The sequence below is a fragment of the Canis aureus genome, chromosome 15 (genome assembly GCF_053574225.1).
Source record: "Canis aureus isolate CA01 chromosome 15, VMU_Caureus_v.1.0, whole genome shotgun sequence".
In the NCBI taxonomy this organism is placed as follows: Eukaryota; Metazoa; Chordata; class Mammalia; order Carnivora; family Canidae; genus Canis; species Canis aureus.
The window spans coordinates 58,979,769-59,002,478 of record NC_135625.1 but is presented as its reverse complement, the minus strand read 5'-3'; the positions used below and the strand labels follow the sequence as shown (position 1 = coordinate 59,002,478).

Genomic DNA, 22,710 nt, shown 5'->3' with positions numbered 1-22,710 from the left:
AGGACCGTGGGGACCGAGAGTGCACTGCTGGGGCGGGGCTCGAGGGGAAGGTTTCCTCCGGACCCAGGTAGGGCGCGGGGGGCGGGGGGCGGGGCGGGGGGCAGTTCTGTCTGGATGCTCTGGAGGGCGGCGGCGAGGGACGATCCCACAGCTCTGGCTCAAGGAATCAGTCCAGGGGGCGGAGGCTTTAGCGGTCCACCGGCACCTAATCAGCCACAGAACCGGACGACCGACTACGCCAGCAGAGACGCGGGCTCTCCCGTCCCAGACAAGTCAACACTGAATCTCAAACTCTCCTTTCTGCCTCCAGGCCCCGCCTGACCCCATTGGCAGCGGTTCCCGCCAATCCGCTCGGTCACCGCCCCCCATGCCCGCCTGCCCGGCCCTGATTGGAGGGGACGGGAGCCGGGCCCTCGTGTTACCAATCTGGGAGCCCCTTACTCAGCCACACACGCAAGCCCAGGTACGCCCGCGGAGCCCCTGCCCGTCGCCGTCCCCGTCCCCTCCCCCACCCCCAGGGCACTGGCAGACACTTACCGTCCCGGGAGGTGCCCATCAGCTGGTCCAGCATCGCGCGCATCTGGGCCTGCGCCGACATGGCGGCAGCGTAGCGAGCGGGCGGGCGGGGGTGGGGCGCAGACCGGGCCCTTTCGGGCGGGGGGGACAGGGGAAGGGGTGGGGGAAGGTGAGACGCTGTCTCAGCTGCCGCCGCCGCCGCCGCCGCCGCCTCAAGGCGTGTGGAAAGGGAGCCGGAGGGCTTGCAGGAGAGTCCGGGCTGCGCTCCTCACGACGGTGCGTCAGGGGAAGGCAGCAGCCCCCGAAAGCGACCCTCGCTCCCTCACTCTCCGTCGGGTCTTGGGACAGAAGCGTTACGGGCTAAGCAAGCGCTCGCCTCCGACACCGCCACCCGCCAGAAGCCGTCAGCCCCCCCTTCGAGCTCTGACGCCGCTCGCCGCCACCGTCGCCGCGACGTGTGCGCGCACGCTCCTCGCGCTCAGTTGTTTCCCGCGGGGGCTCCACCAACTGGCGTCCAACTGTATCTGCTCCACCCGCCCCGCCCGGGCGGGGTTCCACCCTAACGGCTCTCGGGCGCGTGCACGCGGGCTTCTCGCGCCCCTTTCCCCCAGATCTCGCGAGACTCTGGTTATCGAACGACCCTCGAGCCGGATCTGCCCGAGGCGCCAAACCTCGCGCTGCCAGCTGCGAGGGGGCTCGTGCGGTGCGGCGCCGGGTGCTGGCGAGCCGCGGCCAGATTGGCAAACCTGCCAGAGCGTTACCCCGAGTCGGAAGCAAGTGGAGGCCTTGCCCGTCGGTTCGACCGAGGTTAGCAGTCTTCGTAGCTCCTTACAGGCGTGTTTCCAACGCTCACTCCCTGGCCCATTGACTCTTTCAGGGGCGCGCCCAGAATGTCGTGCGCTCAGTCTTTCCCCCCGCTGCCGCCCTGACCTACAAAAGGAGCCCTGGAGATGGGACGTCTGGATCACCCCCCTTCGTCGATGCGCCGAGGCCAATCGCCACCCCTCCCCCGCCCCCCACCCCGAATTAGGGTAAATCGGGTTTCGGGAAAGAATACCGAAACTAATACGCTGAGGAAACAGATGATCTAACCTGCTCGGAGAGATCATCATTAATTTTAACAGGAGACTGTTAGTCTAAATTTAGACCTAAAAAGCAGGGTTCTCAGGAAAGGTGACATTCTAGAGAACTTCCTTTTTTTTATTTTTTTTTTCTGCTTAAGAGAGAAGTTTGAAGAATAAGGCCTTTTCAGTGTGTCGGCAGCATTGACCATGGGAAAGCAAGCCAGTGTTCGTTGCTTGACATCATCGCCTTGGATTCAAAGTCCTAGCCGACTGATTGCTAACTGGGACCTTGAGCAATTTCTTTCTTAATCTCCTGTTTATGGATATAAACACATAATTTATAGCATTGCTGTGAGGACTCAATAAGCTAACAAAATGCCTGGTCATTTTTTAGACATTTTTGTAAAATATTAATGCCTTAAAGTGAGACCTAGTTTCTTCCTAGACACTTGGAAAAGAAATAATGGTAAATTTTTTTCATTAAAAATTTGTGTGCGGGGCGCCTGGCCGGCTCAGTTGGTTGGGCGTCTGCCTTCAGCTCAGGTCATGATCCCAGCATCCTGGGGTCCAACCCGTTTCAGGCTCCCCGCTCATCAAGGAGCCTGCTTCTCCCTCTCCCTGCTCTTGTGCCCCCACTCATTTTTCCTCTCTCTCTCTCCCTCTCAATAAATCTTTTTGTTTTTCAGTAAATCTTTTTTTAAAAAGTTATGTGCTTCAGGGATCCCTGGGTGGCCCAGCGGTTTAGCGCCTGCCTTTGGCCCAGGGCGCGATCCTGGAGACCCGGGATCGAATCCCACGTCGGGCTCCCGGTGCATGGAGCCTGCTTCTCCCTCTGCCTGTGTTTCTGCCTCTCTCTCTCTCTCTCTGTGACTATCATAAATAAATAAAAATTTTTTAAAAATTAAAAAAAAGTTATGTGCTTCAGCCTGGAACTTACCAAGATTAGTAAAAAAACATAAAATAGTAAGCAGTCCCAAGATCCCTTTGAATGCACGTTGGGCCAAGGAGCACCTGGCTGGCGCAGGCAGTAAAGAATGTGATTCTTGATCTCAGGGTTGTGAGTTCAAGCCCCACATTGGGTGTGAAAATTACTTTAAAGATTAAAGCTGGGACACCCAGGTGGCTCAGCGGTTGAGCATCTTACCTTTGGCTCAGGTCATGATCCTGGGGTCCTGGGATCCAGTCCCACATCAGGCTCTGCATGGAGCTTGCTTCTCCCTCTGCCTATCTCTCTGCCTCTCTGTTTCTCTCATGAATAAATAAAATCTTAAAATATATATATAAATGCATATTGGGCCAAAAAAATTTTTAAATCACGTGGTCTTTTTTAACTGACAAAATAGTTTCCCTCCAATTATTCAAAGATCTCAAAATTCGAACTGCATACACTATGAATATCACTGAAAACAATTTTCAATGAGAGGAAAGTGTACAAAGTCAATTTTTATTTTCTAGAGGGAGGCATATTACATGTACATATGTACAGTATGATCTGAAAAACAATATCCTTAGGTTGGAATTAGACTAACATGTTGAATAATTAATGTGTTAAGGAAGAGAACTTAGTTTTTATCTTTTACTTCCTGCTTTCCTGGTGCTGACATTTTAAATGGGTCTCTTATAAACAGCATATCCTTTTTTAACTTAATCTGATACTCACTTTTAACTGAAGCATTTATTCACTTATATAATTATTCATGTTTGGACTTAAAGTTCTTGACTATTTGTCTATTTAATTTTCTCTCCTGCCTGCTTCCTAATCATTCTTTTTAACCCCTTCGAGTAGTTTGAAAGTTTTATTTTATTCTTTTAGGAGTTACCCTAAAAGTTATAATAGGCATTCTTAATACCTTCTCACTTCCCCCAGATTATAGTATAAAGAACCTAGAAGATTAACTCCATTTAACCTATCCTGAAGTTATATGCCTGTTATCATAAATTTTAGTTCCATTTTGTAAAACCAAATTTCATATACTGTTCATTTATTGGCCACTTTTTTTTTTTTTTTTCTCTCTTTATTCCTTCTGGAATCTCTGCCTTTCCATCTGGGATCATTTCCCTTTTGTCTGAAGTTTAAACTTTAGGACAGGAGTCAGCAATCTACAGTCCACAGGCCAAATCCAACCCACTGCCCATTTTTCTGAATAGTTTCACTGGAATACCGCCAGGCTCTCATTCATTTACTATTGTCTCTGGTTGCTTCTGCACGACCACAGTTTGTTGAGTGGTTGTGACAGCATACTGTAGGGCCAGCAAGACTGAAATATTTCCTATCTGGCTTTTTACAGAAGTTTGCCTAACCTGAGTTTGCTTTTGTGTTGGTCTGCTAGTGGGGAACTGTCCCATTTCTGTTTACCTGAAATCCTTTTGCCTTTTCTTAATTCAAGATGGGTATTTTTATTGGGTATAGAATTCTAGGTTTGAAGTTTCTTTCAGCATGTACATTCCATCTTCCTGGTGCCTTTTAGCTTCCATTGCTCCTGCGAAGTCAGTTTTCAGTCTGTTACTCCTTTCCAGATGGTTGCCTGCTTTAATTTTGTCCTTTTTGGCTCTTGGTTTCCTGCAATTTTACTATAATGTATCTGGGTGTGGATTTATTTTTTCTGCTTTTAGGATTCATCCAGCTTTTATTTTTTTAAAAAAAGATTTTATTTATTCATGAGAAATAGAGAGGCAGAGACATAGGCAGAGGGAGAAGCAGGTTTCCTGCGAGGAGCCTGATGCAGGATTCAATCCCGAGACCCTGGGATCATGCCCTGAACTAAAGGTAGACACTCAACCACTGAGCCACCCAGACATCCCTCATTCAGTTTTTAAAGATTTATTTATTTTGAAAGAGAGCGTATGTGTGCAGGGAGGGGGGTGTGGGGTGGAGCAGAGGGAGAGGAGCAAGAATTCCAAGCCAACTTTCCACTGAATGTAGAGCCTGATGTGGGGCTTGATCCCAGGACCCTGAGACCATGACCTGAGCAGAAATCAAGAGTTGGCCCGCCAACCAACTGGACCACCCAGGTGCTCCATGTTTAGCTATTCTTATTGTTTCTCTCATCAACTTCTGGAGCTCCAAATAAATGTTTTTAAGATGATTTTCACTGTATCCTATCTCTTTACTCTCTGCATTTTCTACTTTGTCTTGCCAAGCTGCCTTCCTGATTTTCTTTTGACAAATTTTCTAGTTCACTAGTCTCTTTTCAGCTGCATCTAGTCTGCCTTTAGTCTGCCTTTAGTCTGCAATTAAAATCCATCAATTAGGGCAGCCTGGGTGGCTCAGTGGTTTAGCGCCACCTTTGGCCCAGGGTGTGATCCTGGAGACCTGGGATCAAGTCCCACATCAGGCTCCCTTCATGGAGCCTGCTTCTCCCTCTGCCTGTTTCTCTGCCTTTCTCTCTGTGTGTCTCATGAATAAATAAATAAAATCTTTTAAAAATATTTTAAAAAATAAAATCCATCAATTCAATTATTTTTCAGGTCTAGAATTTTTACTGGGTCTTTTTCAAGTCTACGTGTCATTTTTTTTTTTTTTTTTTTGATAGTTTCTGCTTCCTTGATAGAATTTCCAAGCCTGGCTATTCTTTGACCCTAGTGAACCTAATTGTTTTGTAATCCAAGTTGGCTAAATCCAAATTATCCGATGGTTTTTGTAGTTTGCTTCTGTTGTCTGTTGTTTCTGCTGTTTTTTACTTACAGAGTCTTGTTTTCTTGTGTGTCTGGTTATCTTCATATGTTGAACATGTATTTGAAAAAGTACATATGATAATAATATAAGCCTGAGTAGGATATAATGCTATCTTCCTCCAGAGATTTTTTTTCTCTGATAGGTAACAGAAGAACTTACTAGTCAAGGACCACCGTAATACAGGCTCAAAGCCTTAATTCCTCATGACCACCAAAATGACAAAAATCTGGGTTAAAATACAGTTCATCTTTCAGGTTGAACTTCAGGGGTCTAGATTCAAGTGGGTGCAGAGTATTAAAGTGCCTACCTTGGTGGGTCCTAGCCTTTACTCTTTGTATCCCTAACCCTACAAACCCACCAAAAGTGTAGATCAGTTTCAGTACAAAGTTGTTACTACACAACTGAAGCCAAGTATATGCCTTTATGTGCTACATTTACAAGGGACAAGTAAGTGTTTCAGGGAAGATGCATGAGATAAGAGGTCTGAACTAGAGTATTAGATTCAGGGGATTCTTGGGAGATAGAACCTAATTTGGTGATTAACTGAGGGTATGAAGGAGGAAGCAGTCGAGAATGAGTACATATGTCAGTACTAGAGAGGACATTTATGAGATGTTCTATTTTGTATGGATTGAATTTGAGATGCCTTTAAATTATCTAAGTGGTGTTGTCTTTGAAGTAGCTGGACATAGGTATCTACAGGAGAACTTGGGACTAGAGTTTGCTGTTTATGATAATTGGAGCCTGGGAAGTCGAGGTGCTCTCACCCAGGGGAAGTATATCAGATGTGAGGTAATAACCTAGATTTGAAACTGAGGAACGTCAACATGTTAGGGATATGCAGGAGAGTAAACTAAAGACAAATGGTTAGAGCAAGAAAAGAGATCAAGTAAGGTAAGGAATAATCTGCTGAGTTTAGTGACCTGAAGGTTATCTGTAACCTTGCAAGGCAGTTCTGGTAGAGTGGTGGGGCAGAAACCAGACTACAGTCGATTGAGGATGATTGGGCAATGAAAAATCCAGAAAATGGATACATGCGACAACATAGATTATTAATCTCAAAATCAGTATCCTGAGGAAAAGAAGTTTAAGAGTGCATGTGGATGAAAATTCTGAGCAGGTGAAACTAATTTATGCTGACAGCAAGCAGGTTGGTAGTTGCCACCTGGGAACAGGTGTGGGGAAGGTGGATTGACTGCAGAGGGGAACAGGGCAACTTCTGGGGCTGATGGAAATGTTCTATAGCTTTAATAGGGTAGTCATTACACAGATGTATACACTTGTCATTCATTGACCACACTTAAAATGGGTATATTTATTATACATAAATTATATCTCACTACAGCCTATTTCATATTTTAAAAAGTTGAAAATGAGAGGTCCCTGGCTGGCTCAGGCAGAGGAGCGTGCAACTCTTATCTCAAAGTTGTGAGCTTGAGCCCCATATTGGGTGTAGAGATTACTTAAAAAAACATAAAAAGATAAAATGTAGAAAATGAGTATAATTCATTCATTAAATACATTCAATTTGTGAAGAGGTAATAGCTGAAAAGGCATCTGTGTGAGGTTGAGTGTTCTTAAAGATTATTCCGGAGAGAGAGAATGCAGTGGGGAAAGGCAGAGGGTGAATGAGAGAGAAACTAAAGCAGACTCCATTCTGAGTATGAAGCCCGATGCAGGCTCAATCCCACCAGATCATCATGGCCTGAGCAAAACCAAGAGTCAGCACTTAACTGAATTTGCCACCCAGGTACACCCTATGGTTGAGTGTTTTTAGATGGAAGAGCCTTGCGCATATTTAAATGCTACTCTAATTCAATGAAAGGAAGCAGTTGAAATCAAAAGACAGAGGGTAAGAGACAGCAAACGGAGAAATGTGATAAAGCATGTACCACGTCAAAAACTATAGTAGGGGCACCTGAGTGTCTCAAGTCAGTTGGGCATCTGACTCTTGGTTTTGGCTCAGGTCATGGCCTCAGGGTCGTAAGATCAAGCCCTGTGTCAGGCTCCACTTGGTGTGAAGCTGCTTGAGTTTCTCTCCCTCTCTCTCTCTCCCCTCCCTCTCCCCTCCCTCATGTGTGTGCTCTCTCTAAAATGGATAAATTAAAAACAAAACCAATCTATAGTAAGTGAACACAGTGCCAAAACCCCAGTTCTTGGAACTTCTCAGTACAGAAAGTTTATCTTTAATAGCTTATGTTCCAAAATCATTTCCTTCTATTTCTAAAACAAGTTCAGCTAATTTTTTTATAAGTCCATTAGTAAGACTTTTATAAGTCTTAGTAAGACTTTTATAAGTCCATTAGTAAGGTTTGAATATATATGGATAGAAATGGTCTGAGCAAAGTATTTAACCTGAAAAAAAAAAAAAAAACAAAAAAAAACCCTGTGTATAATCCAGAAGACAGGTGGCAAGAGTTTAGAGAAAGGTTCATGATAAAAGAATGAGAGTATGTAAGATTTTCTTTTTTGTCAGGCACTCATTTTTTATGTATTTATTACAACCATCTTGTTGGCATTCCCATTTTATAGAAGAGGGAATAAGCTCAGGTCAACTAACCTGCCCAAGATAACACAACTGGTAAATTATAAAAGTAGATTAAAACCTAGATTTCTATCACTTCAAACCTAGAATATCTTACCCTGGTTAAACAATTCTTCCTCAAATCTTTATTGTATATACAATATTGTAACAACAAAAGAAATCAAAATATCAACCTACCCTAATCCTTTGGTTTCATTTTACCAAAGTAAAATATCTTCAGATAACAATATACTCATGCCCATGAAGTAAAACGGGGGGGAAAAAGTATGTTAAGTATTTCTATTTTTTTTGATCCATTAATTGAATAAATGCTCACTTGTCCTCTAATACTATTGTTTTCAAGTTAATCTCTTAGATAGTGTTTTAAAATGCTTTATGAATACATCTGTTCGGATTGTACATCTGGTGAGTAGTGCTCACTGAGCCACGTATTCAAAATACTGAATAATGCTATGTGCAAAAATCACTGTGGAAGGAGGTGCTTTGGAGACTACATAGATGAATGACACATGGTCCTTACTCTTCAGGAGCTTGCAGTTCAGCAAAAAAGAAGTTGTAAAGGCATGCCTACAAGAAACTGACACAGATCACAAAGCGGACACAGATAAAGAACTGCTGGTAGTTTGCAGAGAGAGTAATTTCTATTTGAGATCATTAGAGGCAAAGAGACCATTTAGGAGACTAGTTTGATAGTTCAGTCAAAAGATTATCAGTGCTAGAACTAAAAGAGAGGTAATGAAGACTGAGAAGGGGGGAATGGATGTTAGAGCCATCGCAGAAGCAGAAATTCCTGATTAGATAAAGAGTAGGGAAAGACAGGAATACAGAACGAAGCCAAAGCTGACTCGGTCAGCCGAGGGCATGGATCTTTCACCTTGAAAGAAAATTTAAGAGGAAGAGTAATTTGACAGATGAAAAAGCAGAAGTCAGTACACTCATTCCATCTCCCTCTCCCTGGACTTCCTGCCTGCAGCCTGCAGGTGCGTGGTGGCCATATTCCTATACCTAAGGGTCAATTCCGTCAGCATATGGAGGGAATAGCTTTCAACCGGTGCTAGCCCCTAGGAGCTTCACAATTTGTTAACTATAGTTTAGCCCACATCTTTCTATACCCCTTCATTAACCTTCTATCCGTAACCCTATTTGATATGCCATCTGTTTTCTGAGCCCTTAAAAACAATATTTGTATATCTTTAAATAAAGTAGATTATCTGTACATATAAATGTATGCTGTATAAGCATAGCAAATAGCTGGAAAGACATACACCAAACTGTTAGCAAAAGTTACCACCTGGTAATGGGGATGCAATAGGGGAGGGGCAGGGAAAAGAAAAAAGGTTTTATTTTATTTTCTGTACCATGAGTTACTTCAAACAGTAAGTTTGTATACCTTTAACATAAAAATAATAGTTTTAAAAGTAGATTGAGAGCATGAATCAACCTAATGTAAGAAGTTCAGTAAATTCACTGGAAGGATAAAACCTCCCTAAGAAACAGTCGACAAAATTACAGAGAAAAACCCTAAACTTATACAGAAATTTAATGATAAATACATATTGAAGGAAATGATTAAATCCTTCTATGACAGCAGCATCGGAGGAATCTGTCCATTCTCATGGCTCCCAGCCCTTCCCTCCAGGCTGCTGGGGTAACCTGAGACCCACTAAGCCAGCAGACTCCTCCACGGAGCGCTCACCCTTGCCATGGAATTCCTGGTGAAGGGCCACGTGTTCTCGAACACTGCGTAAGAGGCAGAGATAGGTGGCAGCTTGGAAATGAAGCTCATGTTGGGCTCTGCACAACTTCTCACTGGTGACCTAGAAAGTAGCAAGGTCACATACTTTATTAACAGCCCAGCTAAAAATAATAATAATAATAATTTTTAAAAATTAAAAAAAGAAACAGCCCAGCTAAGATACAGGGCAAGATATTTCATAAGCATTCTCTAGAATGAAAGGAAGTTGTACAGAGGAAATATAAACATGTATATGCATATACTAATTACATATGTAGAGGCACACTATAGTTATTCATTAGGAAAGCTGACCTCCAATTAATTGAAGAGGAATTTTACAAGGAGTATCACTGAGGAATTTCATTTAGTGTCCTCAGATTTTAATACTGAAAAAAAGTCCTTTCATTTCAACTCCCTGGTCTTACAAATCTTTTACAAACGAGGAAACTAAAGCCCAGAGAGGTTTCAACCACTGAAGAGATGGGGAACTATTATCATTAATGTCGCCTCAGGAATAAAATATAGAATTTTCTCCCCCTCAAACAAATGAAAGCCTGCTTTTTATATTTCTTTTTTTATTATTATTATTATTTACTTATGATAGTCACAGAGAGAGAGAGAGAGAGGCGCAGAGGGAGAAGCAGGCTCCATGCACTGGGAGCCCGACTTGGGATTCGATCCCGGGTCTCCAGGATCTCCTGGGCCAAAGGCAGGCGCTAAACCACTGCGCCACTCAGGGATCCCCTGCTTTTTATATTTCTGACTTTGGTTAATGTGGTAGGTCTTTCAGCTCAATGAAAAGTAAAACCATTTTATCTGAAAAAATAATAGCTTTGTCCTCAGCAGTAACAAAATGAAGGTTATATATAAGTAATATGCATATTTTCATATTACTAATTATACTTGCTTTCAATTTATCCATCTGAAAAATCCAGATTCTGACTCTATCTATTCAGAAGTCATAATTAATTTCTAGATTTAGTACTCTGTCCTGTATTTGACTAGTTTTGTGTTCAGAGGTTGTGAGCAGAGGGCAGGAAAGGTGAAAGATATGTGTGCATGACTTCAAGTGACTTAAGGAGCTCTGCGTATACCTAATTGCAGAAATAATCTCTGGGTACCACTGCCTACATAAACACCTTTCTTTCACCTTTCTTTATTTGAATACAGAGAGTTAGAATCTGAAAACTAGAAAGTTTGGTTTAAGATCTGCACATGATACACACACACAGATCACATGTGAAAATGGCACTCATAAGCTGCTCAAAAAACGAATTCATCTGCTCTAACCATTTAACTTTTTTTTAAAGATTTTTTTTTAATTTATTTATTCATGGGGGTGGGGGGGAGGCAGAGACACAGGCAGAGGGAGAAGCAGGCTCCATGTAGGGAGCTCAACATGGGACTCGTCCCCAGGATCAGGCCCTGGGCTGACGGCGGCGCTAAACCGCTGAGCCACCCGGGCTGCCCCCATTTAACTTTTAATAAATAAAAATTTATGAGTGACCAACACTGTCACACATCAACAAATGGTAACATCCATTTCTTTTTTTTTTTTTGTAACATCCATTTCTATCATATAAGCCCAAATTGATAGGATTTTAAACAGGAATTCTATGTCAGTGTAGGATAGGAGAATATGGATCCTGATTCAGCTGAGCCTGCAGCAGGAGTCAGGAGAGAAGGGCCAGCAACATACATAGTAAATGAATAACAAGAGACCAAAAGAGTTCAAATGAAAAAACTCAGGGTGCCTGGGTGGCACAGTTGGTTAAGCATCTGACTCTATTTTAGCTCTAGCTCGTCATGATCTCAGGGTCCTGGGATAGAGTGCCACTCTGCCTAGAGTCAGCTTGGGATCTCTCTGCCATTCCCTCTGCCCCTCCTGCCCGTACTCTCTCTCAAACAAATAAATCCTAAAAAAGAACGAAAATGAAAACTGTAAGGAAAAGCAGAAGTTCCTCCCTAAATGAACCCCTTCAGTTTAGAGAAAAGATACAGAAAATGGGCATTGATGGTTACCGAGTTAGCTCTGAGCCAACGGAAACAGAAAGCATTCCCCATGTCCTCACATGCATTCCACAGAATGGTGTTTCTGGAATTTGGAGCATGGATTTTTATGTATTTCCAAGGAATTTGAGAGCCATTACCAAGCCTCTCTCAAGGGCAGTAACATTGCCTCCACAAGGTACACCTATAAACATGTCACTTTAAAAATCTTAGAATGAACTTCCATCCTAAGGAAGGTCACCGTAAACGACCTTCCATTACATTTACAATGAAGTTCAAATTCCTGCCTATCACATCTACTTCACCTACCATATCACCCTAAGCTTCAATCGTTCTCAACTGTCCCTTCTTACCTCTGGACTTTCGGTGGTACAGCTTTTTGCCCTGGACTTCATTTTCCCTAACCCTCATTTGCTTGCTAACTTAAATTTTCAAGTCCCTGCTTAGCGACTTTCCTCCTGAAATCCCACCACATCCCCACACAAGATCCTCCTGTTGTTTATTCTCTTGGCGCTTACTTATTCTATGTGCTTTGCCCTATGGTTCCTCAGCCTGCAGATTTCTTAAAAGACAGGACTCTGGGATCTCCGGGTGGCTCAGCGGTTTAGGGCCTGCCTTTGGCCCAGGGCGTGATCCTGGGGTCTCTGGATGGAGTCCCACGTCGGGCTCCCAGCATGGAGCCTGCTTCTCTTCTTCCTGTGTCTCTCTCTCTCTCTCTCTCTCTGTGTGTGTCTATCATAAATAAATAAATCTAAAAAAAGAAAAAAAGACAGGACTCCTGTGCACCTTATTCATAATTTTAGTCAAGTTCTTAAAAGTCTCTTAAGATTTTCACCTTTAAAATTTTTTTTGAATTTTAGAGGCGACTGAGTGGCTGGGTCAGTTTGGCGCTGGACTCTTGGTTTCAGCTCAGGTCATGATCTCAGGGTTGGGAGATTGAGCCTGCAGCGGGTCCAGGCTTAGCGAGGAGTCTGCTGGTGATTTCTCACGCCCTCTTCCTCTACCCACACTCTCTCTCTCACACAAATAAGAATCTCTCTCAAATAAATCTTTTTAAAATTCTTGGGTAGGGATGTCTGGGTGGCTCGGTGGTTGAGTGTCTGCCTTTGGCTCAGGGCGAGATCCTGGAGTCCCGGATCGGGTCCCACATCGGGCTGCCTGCATGGAACCTGCTTCTCCCTCTGCCTGGGTCTCTGCCTCTCTTTGTGTGTGTGTGTGTGTCTCATGAATGGATAAATAAAATCTTTAAAATAAAATAAAATTCTTGGGCTGGGTGGTTCAGCGGTTTACTGCCACTTTCAGCCCAGGGCCTGATCCTGGAGGCCCCGGATCGAGTCCCACGTCGGGCGCCTGGAGCCTGCCTGTGTGTGTGTGTGTGTGTGTGTGTCTCTAATAAATAAATAGGGATCCCTGGGTGGCGCAGCGGTTTGGCGCCTGCCTTTGGCCCAGGGCGCGATCCTGGAGACCCGGGATCGAATCCCACGTCGGGCTCCCGGTGCATGGAGCCTGCTTCTCCCTCTGCCTATGTGTCTGCCTCTCTCTCTCTCTGTGACTATCATAAATAAAGAATAGAAGCTTTAAAAAAAAAATAATAATAATAATAATAAATAAATAAAATCTTTTTAAAAAATCTTTTTAAAATTCTTGCATTTTAGACCCACATTAGGCATAGAGTTTACTCAATACAGTATACAAAAATTTTGAATTTTTTAATTTTAGTTCTAATACATTGCATCTAACTCCCAAGAGGCTGGTTCCCTTTCTCCAAATTGCCCAAAAGACAGTGGGCTTCCTACCCTGCGGTCCAAAGTGCCGCCCCAACATACTATCTCAGAGATCGCTGCTTCCAGCTTCCTCAAGACCCATCCGAAGCTCCAGAGACAGCCAGTAAATGTGAGACTCCCATCTGGGAACCCAGGTGCTAGCTGTTCCTAGACCGCTCCTCGCACAGGTCAGCGTCCCTGAGCCTGTTACCCCGCTTGAAAGCCGCTCTCGCCTAAAGGGAAGATGTACGGAGTGTGCATTTCAGGAAGCAATTTCCCAAGGACGGCCTCCCGTATGTTGAAGTTTATCTGCTACATAAGGCAAAAAAAAAACGTCGGTGTAGGAGGTCAGGCCCCACGTTAACGTAGGGACAGGACACCTCGCTGCAGGTGCCTAGCTCAGCCCTGCAAGCACCGTTCCCTTGAGGGGTGCACAGAGACCAGAGAAGTAAAACACAGCTCCCGCCAAGGCCTTCACATTCCTCCTATGCCGGGTCTCTTTTCTGCCTCAAAGATGGGTGGTCGGAGTGCCTCCCGGGGGCGGCGAGAAGGTGGGCGGGCGCTGCGGCGAGCCCCCCAGGCTCCGCACCCAGCACGTCTGGCCGCCGCTCGGCCTCCCTGGGCGCAGGCGCCGGCCACGCAGAGCCTCGGGGCGACTCGGCGGTCCTGCCGCCCTCGGTCAGCCCCGGGGCTCCGGCCACAGACCACGGCCCAGGGCACGGCTTTGCTGGGGGGGGAGGCCAGGTTCCCGCAAGGCGAGCGCCGCGCCCGGCCGCCCCCCCGCCCCGCCACAGCCCACCCCGTCGCCCCCTCCCCGGGGAAGGGGCGCTGCAGCGCCGGCTCGGGTTTCCGTACCCGATGTGCACGGAAGGCCTTCACGAGGTACCGATAGGCTGCGGTGTCGCGATACGGTCGGCCCGTGGCCTCGCTCAAATAGCGCAATTCCCGTAGAAGGCCTCGTAAAGTGCGCGCCGGGGACCCTAAGGCCGCCATTTTCCCGTCCTCGGAGCCCGGCGCCCAATGGCGCCCTACGCCCCTCGGGCTCCCTCCCCCCCCCGAGCCCAGGGGCTAAATGGTACGGTCGGACCCAGACGGCCGGCTTCCCCCCCCCTCGAACGCGGGGTAATGGAATAGCTCACTTCCCGTCTCTGCGGAGCCTTACTAATCAAACGCCGAGCGGCGCCCTAAGGAGTTGAGAGAGAAGCAAACGAAAGCCGAGTGTAAGCAATGCCCCAGGTCCTTAAGAAAGTCTGAGAACAAGGCCGAGCTGAGGGGAAAGGGGGTTCTTTGCTGACTGCGTCATTTGAAACGTCATTAGCTGACCGCTGAGTCTCGAGAATAAGTGAGCCTGTGGGAATGGCTGTTGGTTTGAAACAGAAGGCGAAAGATAACCTTTTGGTATCTAGAGAGGACAGCGGAATTCAGAATACTTCCCAGAAGTCGTACGGCACTGCACGACTCGGAAGAAGGAAATGCAGTTTCTTCTTCTCTCCCACTGTAGTCCAACACCTAGGAAAACCACACATACACTTCCTATTTTTAAAAAGTAAAATTAAGTTCGCATATTTCTGTATAGTTCTTTAAGAACGGAAAAAGTCATTTTCAATGCGGGGGTGAAAAAGAAAACGAGACCACCCCAGATGGGACTCGAACCCACAATCCCTGGCTTAGGAGGCCAATGCCTTATCCATTAGGCCACTGGGGCTCCTGTGAGCGAGGCGCTCCAGCAACGTATTCAATTTTTTTCCCTTTGGTACGTCACCGTCACTTAGACCTCCTTTTAACCTATCCTGAGACACCACACCTAGTACCAATATGAGGGGTGAGGCATGCTGGGAGTTGTAGTTCAGAGGACAAGAGTCCGCGTTCCGGCTCCAAAGGCTTTACCCTCGAAACAGCACCGATGCGCCGGACGGAGAACGGGAGCGCGCACGGGTTTGCGTACGCGTGTGCCTGCCCGGTAACCCCCGCGCCTGCGCAAACGTGGGCCTGCGGTGTCGCGGAGCGGAGCGCGCCGGGAACACTGGCCGCGTCTCGGAGACTCGCCCTCGGAGCTTCTGCAGCGTCGGACCGTTACCGGAAGCAGCCTGCCCCTTCCGGGGTCGCGGCTGCCCGGATTTCGCTTGCCTCCAGCCGCCTTTAGGGGGCGTCCGCCTCGGTCAGTTTTCTGTTTCCGGTTGAAGAGCTGAGACCGTTTCCGCGGAGCCAATGGCGGCCTGGAGACGTGGACCTTGTGTTGTGAATTGCCGGGTCATCGATAAGCCCGGGACGGCGGGGAGTTATTGTTTATTTCCCTGGGAATTAGTTCATTAGGAATAACCAGAAGCTCTTTTTCTGGATCTGAGCCTGGTTGCGTGAATTGGACGAGTGGCTTCTGGGTGTCCGCGGCCTTAGCTCCTAGGCCAGGACGTCGGAGAGGCGGCCCTCGCCCCTGAGACTGCTCGGCCGCCGGCTGTCGTGACCGCCGGCCTCGCGCTGCCGCTGCCTCTCGCCCTCCGCGCCACCGGCCCAGCCTCTCCCACTGTCTCCTCCGCTCCTGCCCCCGCAGCCCGAAGCCTAGCCGTTGGTAGCCGTTGGTATTCGTATCCCTGTTTACCTCTTGGGCTTCCGGCTTCCTCGGGAAGTCTAGGCCCCGCACTGCTCCAGGCCTTTGTGGTCCGCAGGGCAAAGTTAAAAAGGCTCATTACATGTTAACCGTACCTTTTGCAAGTAAAGTACCTGAGTCTGCGCTCCTTCGTCTTCCCCGGGAGCCAGAATTCCCACTCTGGACGGCCCCCTGCCCCGGGGTCCCAGCCGGGTCACCACTTGGAGGTAGCTGGCTCACAGTCTGGCTGGAACCCCGACACTCCCGGGATCGACATCAGAGGAAACCAGACTAGAATGGCTTGATGTGAATGAATGAGTCTCTCCTTGTGACACTCATAAAATATCGATCAACCCGGTAACTCCCAAGTATCTGATTTTAAAAGGCACATCTGTATTAGGCGTTGAGAATGTTATCAGTTATTCTTTTGTTGATACTGTTAAGGAGAAAACCGCGGGCAAAAATGGCCTCACTTAGGTTAAGGTCCCAAGTCAGTAAACCAAGAATTAACACCTAGCCTGACTTTCAGTTATGACCCCTCCAGAAATGGAACCTATAACCAGGGGGTATGGAAACGTCCTGGTCAACACTAGGAAATTTCCTGATGGGCCCCTTCTGTTCCCTTCAGGAAGGCAGCATTGCTTAAAACAATGGGTTCCTTAGCCAATAATTTACTTTTTTCAACTATTTCTACCTTTAGAAACCTCTCTTTATGTAGCCCTTTGAAGCTCTCTTATACTTGCTAGATGGGATGCTTCCCAAGTCATGACTTGGTGAACAAAACCAATTCAATGTTTCAAATATAGCCAGCTGAACTTTTGTTATTTAACAATATAAATTTGTTTAAGGAGCTATCAAGGATGTAACAAATTTAAGCCAGCACTGAGGAAGTGGGAGAATGTATTGGAATTAGGTGTTGGATCACTTGATATATTGTAGTACAGAATAATAATTCTGAATTCTGAATGGCCAAGAAGCTGTTTTCTTCTTCTCTAAGTCATTCTTACATTAAGAAGGAATAAATGGGGGCAGCCCGGGTGACTCAGTGGTTTAACGCGCCTTCAGCCCAGGGCGTGATCCTGGAGACGCAGGATCGAGACCCATGTCGGGCTCCCTGCATGGAGCCTGCTCCCTCTGCTTGTGTCTCTGCCTCTCTCTCTCTCTCTCTCTCTCAAGAATAAATAAAAAGAATATAAAAAAAAAAGAAGAAGAAGAAGAAGAAAGAAATGATCATGAAATGTTAGCTGTACCTAGCCACTAGTCTCCAAAGTTGGCTCGTGCATTTGTTGCTCCTTACATCAAGAAGCTCATTTCTCATCCCACCCACCCTTCCACCTCTTGAATCTGAGCTGGTCTTGTGACTAGCTTTGACCAATATAGCAGAAGTGACATTCTGGACTGTTTGTAGAAGACCAGGCCTTAAAACTGACAACTTTCACTTCCTGCTTCTTACCTAGCTACCATGTGTGAAAACCCCAAGGCCTAAGGAGGAGTATGGAGTTGGCCCCAAGTGAGCTCTCTGCTGACAGATGGCCAACCTAGTGAGTAAACCATCTTGAATGTCCTAATCCAGTGGCACTTCCAGATGACCAGCCTCTGCCAACATCAGATGGAGCAGAGAATTGCCCAGCTAAACCCAGTTAACCCAAAGAATCATTAACAACAATAAGATGGCTGTGTTTTGAAAATAATTCCACTAAGCTTTGGAATTATTTCACAGCAACAAAATAGCAAATCAGTCTGAAAAAGTTCGTAGAGACCATTTGGCCAAATTTCTCAATTTTGCAGCTTTAGAAAATCTTCATGTTCCTAGTTGCAGGGCTACAAACTCAAAAAACTCTACAGCAGAGACAAGGCAGGTAATACAAGAGTGAATCGGGCCAGGTGGGTTCCTACCTCTTGCAAAGGGGCTAGACATTTTCAGCTCAGTCCCATTGTTGCAAAGTAGGAATACGGTCCCGGTACTGCCAGGGCTGCTGATTTTTCAATAATTGTAAATCTGGCATTTTTATGAAATGTCCTAACTTTCAAATGTTAGCAATCAAGTTAAAAACAGTTTATCAAACAAAACACTTCTGTTGGCCCTTATATAACATAGGATTGCAAGTATGTGAACTATGTCCAGAGCACTTTACAGGCAATGTCTCGCTTGACCTTAACCATAATCCTATGAGTTAGTACTCTGATTTTAACCACTTACAAATGGGGAACAATCTCAGAATACTTTCATGGTTTAATCAACATTATTAACTGGTATTTGGCTCCAGGCAATCTAACTCCAAAGCTTTTTTTTTTTTTTTCATTTTGTAAGTTATAGCAGAAAATGGATTTTTATTAAAAAGATAAAAAGATAATGGGTGATTTTCAGAATTTCCTGGTAAGGCCAGAGACCAGACTTAGAAGCTATACAGATGAAAACCTGACCCAAAATCATGCTCCAGAATGAGCCAGTGAAAACACCATGAGGCACAACTGCTAAGAACTTGCAAGGCTGGTACAATGACAGTAGACAGGAGCTGGGACCAGCACCAGAGCTCTTGCTCCAGGACACTGGCTAATACCAGTGGTTTCTCTGCTTTTCCTTGTGCCAGAATGGATTAAGTCTTTACCCAGGAGTCACTTTCTGAGGTGAGTACTTCTAATTAGCGTGACCTGGGTCATATTCCTATGTATTGGTCAAGAGTGTCTGGGAAAGCAAATATATTATCATTCAGTGAATTTTTATTGAGCATCTGCATTGAGTCAGGCACTCTACTAGATGCTAGGGAAGTAAAAGCAAGTGGAATATGGAAAACTTCTATATTCATGAAGTTTCCATTCTAGACAGACAATAATCAAATAAAATGTAAAATTTATCAAATGATGATGAGTGTTATGGAGAAAAGTAAAGCTGGAGGCAGCAGATAGGAACCTGCTGCTTAATAATGCATTTAGGGATGTCCTTACTGATTTGGTGACGTTTGAGCAGGGACTCCAGTGATGTGAGGGATCCAGCATCTTGAGCTTATGTGTACACACATGTTGGGGTAGAACAGTGCCCATACCTTTTTATACATATGTTGAGAGACCCAACCTCCATTCCCCAACCATTGTGATGCCACCATTCTGTCCTTTGAGCCTTTGAGGGAAAACGAGGAGTTCTGGAATCAGTTTTCCATGCCCAGAGAAACTGTGGGAACAGACTCAGAAGGTTCAATCTTAACTCTGCAACTACAGCAGTGACTTGGCTATGTGGCCAGTCATGGGAATCTGGGAGAGTTTTGATGGGACTAATGAAAGAGGGTGTATCTGAGAGAATATACATGTGTAGGCACTGGCTTCCATCAGTTATGATGCTGTAGGTATGTGTCCAAAAGCAATGATTATAATTTTTTAAATAAGGGTTATTTTATTATTTACTTAAACTCTATACCCAACATGGGGCTTGAACTCACTGACTGAGCCAGCCAGGTGCCCCTGTAAACTTTTTTGATTGTGCCTCCCCCTTAAGTATTTGTATTTATTTTAAAACTACATACATGTACTGCAGAATCAATGTAGTACATACATTAAAAACATGCACAGAATAGAGTTAAAAGGATTTTTAAAATATACAATATTTGGAAAATTATTTTATTTACTAACAGTAAAAAAAAAGGGCTAATTTCAGTAAAGAAAGATGATTATTTTATTGAAAGCAATGTAATTTGGTACGTTTCAGTATTTTGAAAATCTTGGTTTAACACATTATTTGGAGCAACAGAATCACATAGTGATAAATATTTCTAAAGATTGATTTTCAAAGTTCTCTCTTCATGAGTTTCTTTTAAAAAGGCAGTTGATGACTCATTTATAGCTTTAAAAAAATTCCTTTGAACTTAAAGGGACCCATTATTTCTTTCACAATACCAGCTAGGTAGGGGCTGTGACCATCCGGGGTCAGTCAACAAATAAGAACCCACTGCAGGCCTTCCAAGCGAACAGGAATTGAGTGTCGGGCATTGAGATGCTATGGGCCACAATTTGAAGGACTGCAGGAGTCTGGGGCAAGTTGCCACCAAGGTTCAGCAGTTATTAGCAGTTACTAGGAGGTTGGGGCTGTCGCCTAGGTCACAAAAGTGACCCCCACTGCTGATCAGAGTTGCGCTGAGTACTGAGACGGGGGCTCACAGATCACCCAGAGGCGAGGGCAGGACGTTAAGTCTGCCCTGACCTACCCATTTTGCTAGAGAAAAAAATACCACTTTTTCCTCCCACCTACAAAATCTCACATGCATACACGGGCAGAAAGAAAGCTCATCCAGAACCTTGAGAGCAAAGGGGTCTGGGAGATATAGTCTCCATAATTCTGAGCCCTGTAACGCGGACAGTAGCACAGAGGGCTGTGCAAATGAGTGCTGGCTGTTGGAAAGCCAGACTGTAGGCCTCACAGCGGCAATCCTGCTGATGAGCCTCTGTCATCACAGAGAAGGAGAGCAATTAAGAAACACTTGCTGCTTGTAAAAGAAAAATAACGATTAATTCTGAAGTTTGACAAGTCTTGAAATACTTTCCAACAAGCTGATCACTCGGTCTCTGTGGTTTACAGGATTTTCGTGGCTACTTTGCATTACATAGTAGTTTTCTTCTATTGAAAGGTAATACTTTTAATCAAATTAACCTAACTGACCGTATCCTGTAGCATATAAACTGCAGCACATTGTGATACTCAGAAGTAGATGTGACCCTTGACAAGCAAGGCGACTTGCTCCGCGCTGGCAGAGAGCAGCGGCGGCTGGGAGCCTCCTGGCCGAGCTCTTCCTCTCTGGCAGGGAGTCGTGGGTGGTTCACACAGCTATTCCAAGAGATAACAGGACAATTAGCCTTTTTTTTTTCTTTGGTTTTAAAAAAAAGTCCAGCCTGTAGAACATTAAAACTCCAAACTTCACCCAGTAGAACTTCTCCCTGTGGTTGGCTGTGACTGTCGGAGGCCGAGACACAGCCCACCTCTCCGTCTCCCTGGTCCCTTCACCTCCTCAAATGCAACCTGTTTGTAGAACAAGCTAGACTGGCAAGGGATAAACAGGAAGCCGTGTGGTTTCTCTCGAGTGCCCCTGCCAACCTGCTGTAATGCTTTGTTTTTCCTCCTGCCCGGACAAGAGTTCTGGCCTTTCCAGTCTCTGCCGTGTAACAACCAGGTTGAAGAGTTATCATCCTCCTCCTCCTCGTTTCAGAAATAGTCTCTTTTCCTGAGTGGTGACAAGTCTCATCCAGTGATCTATTCAAACCTCCAATGTCCATGAACATCAAACTTTTCCCCTCCCCCAGCCTGGCAACCTGAGGGAGAGCAGGGGTCATGGTCAGGGCCATTTTGATTCCTCACACACTACCTCAAACACTACTTGCTGCCGTTCTGAGCCTGCTCTCCTTCCTCGAGCAGCACAGTTGTACGTGGGTGCTAAGGGTTCTCTGGGGGTAGCAGAGTTCAGGGCTGCTTTGCTCACATGTGCTTTCTCATGGCTTCTCAAGACTCCGTCCATCCTCGGGGCATCTCACACCTGCAGTGGCCCTGTAGGCCATGCCTTCTCTGGTGACTCCGGATTCCACCCCAGCCCCTTCGTCACCAGCAGCCTCCCCGCCACTGGTGTCATCTCTTCCCTCCAGGCGTTCCCTTCTTAAAATCACCAAACCTGGCTCCCTTTCTTGAGAGCCACCATCAGGCCCACAGGAACTCAGGAACTTTGGGCAGGCAAGCCATTCCCAACGCAGCCTTCTCTCCACTTCGGCCTTCTCCAGGAGCTAGCCACCCAACAGTTTGTCTTTAGGCTTTTAGGAGTGAGTCAGACGCCGGTCTGTGTGTCCATCAGACTCTGCAGGATGTGTCAAGCTCTTTAAATGATCCTCTTAAAGTGCCCCCTCATTTAGCAAGAGGCAAAGAGGAGACACCCCCACCCCATCCTGCTTGGAGGATAGGAAACATCCAGAGTAGTGACAACTACTTCCAAAGAAATCCTCTCACATTCTCTTACATAGGCTGAGGTGGAGGCCCAGCTAATCCTTCCCAGGACTGAGCTAGTGCTTCCCAGGATCCACTTCACAATCTTTTAGCGTGGGGTGCACAGGTGATCTAGCACCGCCTCCCTTTCGGATGTGGACAGACTTGGTGCCTATTGTTTTGTTCTCAGCCTTTGGGGTTTCTGGTGAAACTGACACAGAAAGAGTCCTATTTTAGTAAATGAAGTTACCATTGCCAACCCTTGCTCCTCATGGAACGCCTGTCCTTTCATCAGGACACCTGATGCACCGGGGGTGACATGCAATAGTCTGACTTATGAACCGGCCTGTAAATGTACAGTTAATATAGAATTAAATACTAAATAGCATATATTAATTATAATTTTATATAAAATTAATATGTGCATATTGATGTTTTATACAAAATAAATATAGGACTTTTGTTTTTGACATTATGAAAAATTGGATGTGCAGAGAAGTCTCTCAATATAAAACACCATATGGGCAGCCCAAGTGGCTCAGAGGTTTAGTGCCTGCCTTCAGCCCAGAGTGTGATCCTAGAGTCCTGGGATCAAGTCCCACATCAGGCTCCCTGCATGGAACCTGCTTCTCCCTCTGCCTGTGTCTCTGCCTCTTTCTCTCTCTCTCTGTCTGTCTCTCATGAATAAATAAATAAAATCTTTAAAAAAAATGGAACCCCCAAAATTGACCTCATTGGTGGGAATGAAAATGATATCCCTGACCTCACTAAGGAGAGACTTTTCCATTTTTGTGTATTTTTTTAAATATTTTATTTCTTAAGTACTCTCTACACCCACCCAACATGGGGCTTGAACTCACAACC

At 45.5% G+C, this 22,710-nt stretch overlaps 4 protein-coding genes, 1 long non-coding RNA gene and 1 other non-coding gene across 11 annotated transcripts in view; 2 read left to right on the top strand and 4 right to left on the bottom strand.

Annotated features, from left to right (window-relative positions):
- Positions 1 to 996, bottom strand: part of LUC7L2 (LUC7 like 2, pre-mRNA splicing factor) — a 62,313-nt gene extending 61,317 nt beyond the window's left edge. For 2 of the 6 annotated variants that reach the window (XM_077850105.1, XM_077850113.1), the window contains exon 1: positions 538 to 996. Coding sequence is in view for 2 of the 6 variants with exons in the window: in XM_077850116.1 (XP_077706242.1) it covers positions 538 to 598 (61 nt within the window). In the remaining 4 variants the exon portion in view is untranslated. The remainder of the gene's footprint in view (positions 1 to 537) is intronic. The other 4 variants (XM_077850109.1, XM_077850107.1, XM_077850116.1 and 1 more) reach the window with 3 other exon arrangements.
- LOC144284190 (uncharacterized) lies at positions 597 to 9,594 on the top strand. The gene is made up of 3 exons (XM_077848506.1): positions 597 to 602; positions 640 to 1,547; positions 1,739 to 9,594. Exons 1-3 carry the CDS (start codon positions 597 to 599, stop codon positions 1,755 to 1,757), a joined length of 933 nt encoding a protein of 310 aa, XP_077704632.1. The 3' UTR covers positions 1,758 to 9,594.
- Positions 9,324 to 14,374, bottom strand: FMC1 (formation of mitochondrial complex V assembly factor 1). The gene is made up of 2 exons (XM_077850118.1): positions 14,165 to 14,374; positions 9,324 to 9,618 (listed from the first exon to the last, which is right to left on the bottom strand). Exons 1-2 carry the CDS (start codon positions 14,300 to 14,302, stop codon positions 9,415 to 9,417), a joined length of 342 nt encoding a protein of 113 aa, XP_077706244.1. The 5' UTR covers positions 14,303 to 14,374; the 3' UTR covers positions 9,324 to 9,414.
- Positions 14,375 to 14,455: 81 nt separating this feature from the next.
- LOC144284928 (uncharacterized) overlaps positions 14,456 to 22,710 on the top strand; it is a 33,304-nt gene continuing 25,049 nt past the window's right edge. The window contains exons 1-2 of the long non-coding RNA XR_013353320.1: positions 14,456 to 17,434; positions 18,262 to 18,521. This is a non-coding gene — a long non-coding RNA (uncharacterized LOC144284928). The remainder of the gene's footprint in view (positions 17,435 to 18,261; positions 18,522 to 22,710) is intronic.
- Positions 14,942 to 15,014, bottom strand: TRNAR-CCU (transfer RNA arginine (anticodon CCU)). Its single transcript has one exon. It is a non-coding gene; the product is annotated as a tRNA-Arg (tRNA).
- Positions 19,537 to 22,710, bottom strand: part of UBN2 (ubinuclein 2) — an 87,296-nt gene continuing 84,122 nt past the window's right edge. Inside the window, exon 15 of the mRNA XM_077850100.1 lies at positions 19,537 to 22,057. Coding sequence (XP_077706226.1) covers positions 22,019 to 22,057 — 39 coding nt within the window. The 3' untranslated portion in view covers positions 19,537 to 22,018. The remainder of the gene's footprint in view (positions 22,058 to 22,710) is intronic.